This window comes from Theropithecus gelada, chromosome 19, assembly GCF_003255815.1.
Source record: "Theropithecus gelada isolate Dixy chromosome 19, Tgel_1.0, whole genome shotgun sequence".
Taxonomy (NCBI): Eukaryota; Metazoa; Chordata; class Mammalia; order Primates; family Cercopithecidae; genus Theropithecus; species Theropithecus gelada.
Window position 1 is genome coordinate 32,201,294 of NC_037687.1, and position 6,426 is coordinate 32,207,719.

General features: G+C 52.1%; 1 protein-coding gene and 1 long non-coding RNA gene across 2 annotated transcripts in view; one reads left to right on the forward strand and one right to left on the reverse strand.

The window, feature by feature from the left end:
* Positions 1–3,812: 3,812 nt before the first annotated feature.
* Positions 3,813–5,884, reverse strand: LOC112613266. Its single transcript, XR_003116938.1, has 3 exons — positions 5,745–5,884; positions 5,574–5,614; positions 3,813–4,093 (listed from the first exon to the last, which is right to left on the reverse strand). It is a non-coding gene; the product is annotated as an uncharacterized LOC112613266 (long non-coding RNA).
* A 467-nt stretch (positions 5,885–6,351) lies between these two features.
* The window catches only part of LOC112611943 (dynein assembly factor 3, axonemal), an 18,895-nt gene continuing 18,820 nt past the window's right edge, over positions 6,352–6,426 (forward strand). The window contains exon 1 of the mRNA XM_025365898.1: positions 6,352–6,390. Coding sequence (XP_025221683.1) covers positions 6,352–6,390 — 39 coding nt within the window. The remainder of the gene's footprint in view (positions 6,391–6,426) is intronic.

Sequence of the window (6,426 nt, forward strand, 5' to 3'; positions counted from 1 at the left end):
TTTTTTTGAGACGGAGTCTCGCTGTGTCGCCCAGGCTGGAGTGCAGTGGCCGGATCTCAGCTCATTGCAAGCTCCGCCTCCCGGGTTTTTACGCCATTCTCCTGCCTCAGCCTCCCGAGTAGCTGGGACTACAGGCGCCCACCACCTCGCCCGGCTAGTTTTTTTTTTTTTTTTTTTTGTATTTTTTAGTAGAGACGGGGTTTCACCGTGTTAGCCAGGATGGTCTCGAACTCCTGACCTCGTGATCCGCCCGTCTCGGCCTCCCAAAGTGCTGGGATTACAGGCTTGAGCCACCGTGCCCCGGCCCCAACTCAGACTTTTACATGTGAAAGGAATTAACTATTGTCAGCCAGGCGGAGTGGCTCACACCTGCAATCCCAGCATTTTGAGAGGCTGAAGTGGGAGGACTGCTTGAGCCCGGGAGGTCGAGGCTGCAGTGAACTGTGATTGCACCACTGCACTCTAGCCTGGGTGACAGAGTGAGACCCTGTCTCAAAAAAAGAAGAAGGCTGGGCACGGTGGCTCACACCTATAATCCCAGTGCTTTGGGAGGCCGAGGTGGGTGGATCACGAGGTCAGGAGATCAAGACCATCCTGGCCAACATGGTGAAACCCCATCTCTACTAAAAATACAAAAAATAAATTTAAAAAAAAATTAGCTGGGTGTGGTGGCATGGGCCTGTAATCCCAGGTACTCGGGAAGCTGAGGCAGGAGAATCGCTTGAACCAGGGAGGCGGAGCTTGCAGTGAGCTGAGATTGCACTGTTGTACTCCAGCCTGGTGACAGAGTGAGACTCCGTCTCAAAAAAAAGAAAGAAAAAGAAATCAGCTGTTGTCTTGGTCCATTTGGGCTGCTGTAACAGAATACCTTAGACCTGATAATTTACAAACAATAGAAATGTATTGCTCACAGTTCTGTAGCCTGGGAAGACCAAGATCAGGGCGCCAGCAGACTCAGTGTGGAGTGAGGGTCTGCTCTGTGCTTCACAGATGGTGCCTTCTTGCTGTGTCCTCACACAGCAAAGGGGCAAGGGGCTCCCTCAAGCCTCTTTTAGAAGCACGTTAACCCCATTTGTGAGGACTCTGCCTTCATGACCTAATCACCTCCTCAAGTCCCATTTAATACTATTGCATTCATTAGGTTTCAACATATAAATGTTGAGGGGATTCATACATTCAAAGCATAGCAACTGTCTGGTTATTTGGGATTTAGAGCCCAGTGGTCAGACCCACATGGTCACTAATATACATCCCGCATGGAAAGTCACAAAAGCAGAGCAGCAAACAATAATTATTAATTTGTCACTGAGCTGATTCTCCCACATGAAACTTTACGTGTCACTTTTTAAATGTGCTTTTGCATTTTGTGTGTGTGTGTGAGAGAGATGGAGTCTTGCTCTGTCACCCAGGCTGGAGGGCAGTGGTGTAATCTCGGCTCACTGCAACCCCCCACCCCGTTCAAGCGATTCTCCTGCCTCAGCCTCCTGAGTAGCTGGGATTACAGGCACCACTATGCCCAGCTCATTTTTTTTTTTTCTTTTTTTTTTTGTAATTTAGTAGAGCTAGGGTTTCCTAGAGATGGCCAGGCTGGTCACCTACTCCTGACCTCAAGAGATCCTCCTGCCTTGAGCTTGGCAGTGAGCCAAGATTGCGCCACTGCACTCCAACCTGGGCGACAGAACGATACTCCGTCTCAAAAAAAAATAAAGATCCTCCCGCCTCGATCTCCCAAAGTTCTAGGATTATAAGCAGGAGCCACCTCACTTGGCCTGCTTTTGAATTTCTTAATTTGGATATACTTTACATATCATAAGATGTACCATCTAAAGTACAATTCAGAGTTTTTCAGTATATTCACAGGTTGTGCAACCGTCACCACTATCTAATTCCAGAACACGTTCGTCATCGAAAAAGAAACGCCATTCTCTTTAGCCGTCATCTCTACCCACCGTCCCCCAGCCCCTCAAAAACACGAACCTCCTTCCTGCTTCTATGGATTTACCTATTCTAGAAAATTCATACAAATGGAATCATATAATATGTGGTCTTTGAGGTCTGGTTCCTTTCGCTTAGTATGTTTTCAAGGTTCGTACATGTCACACCACATGTCAGCCCTTCATTCCTTTCCGTGGCTAAACAACATTCCACTGTATGGATGAACCAACATATGTTTATCCATTCATCAGTTAATGAACATTTGAGTTGCTTGCCTTTAGGCTATTAAGAAAAATGCAGTGGGCTGGGCACGGTGGGTCACGGCTGTAATCCCAGCACTTTGGGAGGCTGAGGCAGGCGGATCACCTGAGGTCAGGAGTTTGAGACCAGCCTGACCAACGTGGTGAAACCCTGTCTCTACTAAAAATATAAAAATTAGCTAGGAGTGGTGGCAGGCGCCTGTAATCCCAGCTACTTGGGAGGCTGAGGCAGGAGAATCGCTTGAACCTGGGAGGTAGAGGTTGCGGTGAGCCGAAATCACACCACTGCACTCCAGCCAGGGTGACAGAGTGAGACTCTGTCTAAAAAAAAAAAAAAAAAAGCCAGACACAGTGGCTCACACCTATAATCCCACCACATTGGGAGGCCGAGGCGGGCCGACCACCTGAGGTCAGGAGTTTGAGACCAGCCTGACCAATATGGTGAAACCCCATCTCTACCAAAAATACTAAAATTAGCCAGGCGTAGTGGCGGGCACCTGTAGTCCCAGCTGCTTGGGAGGCTGAGACAGGAAAATTGCTTGAACCCGGGAGGTGGAGGTTGTGGTGAGCCGAGATCATGCCACTGTGCTCCGGCCTGGGTGACGGAGCAAGACTCCATCTCAAAAAAATTAAAAAAAAAAATAAATAGGCCGGGCGCGGTGGCTCAAGCCTGTAATCCCAGCACTTTGGGAGGCCGAGGCGGGTGGATCACGAGGTCAGGAGATCGAGACTATCCTGGCTAACATGGTGAAACCCTGTCTCTACTAAAAATACAAAAAACTAGCTGGGCGTGGTGGCGGGCGCCTGTAGTCTCAGTTACTTGGGAGGCTGAGGCGGGAGAATGGCGTGAACCCGGGAGGCGGAGCTTGCAGTGAGCCGAGATCACGCCACTGCACTCCAGCCTGGGAGCACAGCGAGACTCCGTCTCAAAAAAATAAATAAATAAAAAATAAATAAATAAATAAAAATGCTGCGGCCGGTGCAGTGGTTCACGCCTGTAATCCCAACACTTTCAGAGGCTGATGTGGGAGGATCACTTGAGCCCAGGAATTCAAGGCTGCAGTGAGCCATGATCACACCACTGCACTGCAGCCTGGGTGACAGAGCAAGACCCTGTCTCTAAAAATTAAAAATAAAGGCCAGGTGTGGTGGCTCAGGCCTGTAATCCCAGCACTTTGGGAGGCCGAGGTGGGCGGATCACGAGGTCAGGAGATCGAGACCATCCTAGCGAACACCCCGTCTCTACTAAAAATACAAAAACATTAGCCGGGCGCAGTGGCGGGCGCCTGTAGTCCCAGCTACTCAGGAGGCTGAGGCAGGAGAATGGCGGGAACCCGGGAGGCAGCGGAGCTTGCAGTGAGCTGAGATCGCGCCACTGCACTCCAGCCTGGGCAACAGAGCGAGACTCTGTCTCAAAAAAAAAAAAATTAATTAATTAAAAATAAAAATGCTGCTATGAAATTCATGTGCAAGCTTTTGTGTGGACAAAGGTTCTTGGTTCTCTTGGACATCCATCTAGGAGGGGAACGGCTGGGTCCTGTGGAAAGGCTTCACTTGTTGAGGAACCACCAGGTTGCTTGCAAAGCTGTTGCATTTTCCATTCCCACCAGCAGTGAGTGAAGGTTCAGTCTGCCATACTCTAATGATTATTATTGATGACACTCTTTCAAGCAATGGCGTGTTGGTAATAAGAAGTCAATGAACCACGAGAGACCAGCCGCATATCAACAACAACAACATCAGAGAACCCAGCAGGTGTCTGAGGGAAGCGTTTATTTCAAGCTACCGAAGGGACTAACACTCCCAGGCTTCCCGGGTGGGTAAGAGCAGGCCACTGTCCGGGGCGGCGTCCTCACTTCCAGCGGCCTCCAACGCGGCCCTTCCCTGCCCCCTTCCGGCTGTAGAAGAAGGAGGTGGTATCAGGAAGAAGGGGCCCCTCCAGCCTCTGAAATGGGCCCCAGGCCCTCAATTCAGGAAACCCATCCCCCAAAATATTAGCCCTGTCTGCCCAGAGGAAGCCGTGTGCAAAACAGCTGTCATCTCTTTTGGGTTCTACGACTGGGGGGCAGCGGCTGGTGGCCAAAGGCCTCACTGACACGTGGGAGCTGACATTTGGGGGTGAGTGCAGGGTGTTCACGGCGGAGCTGATGAATGTTTATGAGTCAGGGGCCAGCGTAGGGGGAGGAAGGGTTGGGTGATCTGGGCCTGGGTAGGTAACATGCAGGAAGGGCTGGGGTGAAAGAGACAGGAAACAGGAGAAGAGGAGAAGGGAGAGGGAGAGGAGGGAGGAAGGAAGACATCAGTCGAGAAACAGAGAGAGAGATTCAGAGAAGACCTTCTCGGCTGGATGCGGTGGCTCACGCCTGTAATCCCAGCACTTTGGGAGGCCGAGGTGGGCGGATCACGAGGTCAGGAGTTTGAGACCAGCCTGACCAACGTGGTGAAACCCCGTCTCTACTAAAAATACAAAAATTAGCCGGGCACGGTGGCGTGCGCCTGTAATCGCAGCTACTGAGGAGGCTGAGGCAGGAGAATCGCTTGAACCCCAGGGAGGCAGAGGTTGCAGTGAGCTGAGATCGCACCGCTGCACTCTAGCCTGGGTGACAGAGAGAGACTCTGTCTCAAAAAAAAAAAGAGAGAAGACCCTCTCAACCTCAGCACCGTAGACATTTGGGCCAGATCATTCTTTGCTGTATGGGGCCCTGTCTTGGGCATTGTAGGACGCTGAGCAGCATGCGGGTCTCTGCATTCTAGATGTCTGTGGCCCCTCTCCAGTTGCGACAGCCAAATGCCTCCCGACGCTGCCCAGTGTCCTCCGGGGAATGAGACTGGCCCTCCCCTCCCTGGCCGTGGATTTAGAGGAACATAGGAAAAGGGGCTGGTCGCGGTGGCTCAGGATTACACCTGTCATCCCAGCACTTTGGGAGGCCGAGGTGGGCGGATCACCTGTGGTCAGGAGTTCGAGACCAGCCTGATCAACACGGGGAAACCCCGTCTCTACTAAACAAATACAAAAATTAGCCGGGCGTGGTGGCGCATGCCTGTAATCCCAGCTACTCAGGGGGCTGAGGCAGAAGAATCGCTTGAACCCAGGAGATGGAGGTTGCAGTGAGCTGAGATTGCACCATTGCACTCCAGCCTGGGCAACAATGCAAGACTCCCTCTCAAAAACTAAAAATAAGAAAGGAAAAAGACAAAGGAACTGAGACCCAGGATTCCAAGAGCAGAGAGAGGAAGACAGAGAAGGAAGAACAAAGAGAAAGGGGCAGAAACCCAGAGGCAGTGGGGGATGGAGCCCACAGAGGGAGGAAAGAGAGGCCTGAGAGTCCGCGGGAGCGTGGGGACGAGAGCAAGGGCTCGAGACAGGATCACACTCACAACTTCTGGGCATGGCTGATGCGGTTGTACAGCACGTTGATCTGTGGAAGCAGAAAGCAGATGCTAGGACAGCCAGTGGGGACGTCGGGATGGGCCACCCACCCCTGCACAGAACTTGCTGGTCCCTCCCAGCCCAGCCCTACCCTTCCTCCCTGCAGAGCTGGGTCTCACCTCATACTTCTGCTGTTTCAGCTTCGCCATCAGGTCGAACTTCTCAGACTCCAGCTGGTGGATCCAGTTCGACAGCTCCTGGGCTTTCTCCCTGGTGGGGCAGGAGGGCTGTGATGGAGGCAGCCAGGCAGGCCAGGCCCTAGGCCCAGGGACAGAGAAGAACTTGGGCCCGGAGAGGTGTGGGAACACCCAAAGCCACACAGCGAGACTGTGAGTTCAGCGTTGTCGGCACCATATGTTAATATTGGAGGCCAAGAGTTTTACGATCTGTGCCCGCTTTCTCCATATCCGAGCTGGAGCTCTCGCATTTCCCAAGGGGAGAGAAGGGTGTCACGTTTAAGAGACCAGGCTCGGTGGCGCACGCCTGTCATCCCAGCATTTTGGGAGGCAGAGGAGGGCAGATCGTTTGAGGCCAGGAGTTCGAGACCAGCCTGGGCAACATAGAAGACCCTACTTCTGCTAAAAATAAAAAAAAATTAGCCAGGCATGGTGGCATTCCCCTGTGGTCCCGGCTATTTGGGAGGCTGAGGCGGAAGGAACCTGGGAGGTCAAAGCTGCAGTGAGCTGTGATTGCACCACTGTATTCCCGCCTGGGCAACAGAGCAAGATGCAAGAAAGGAAAGGAAAGGAGAAAGGAGACAGGAAAGTGGAGAGGGGAGGGGAGAAGAGGGGAGGGGAGAAG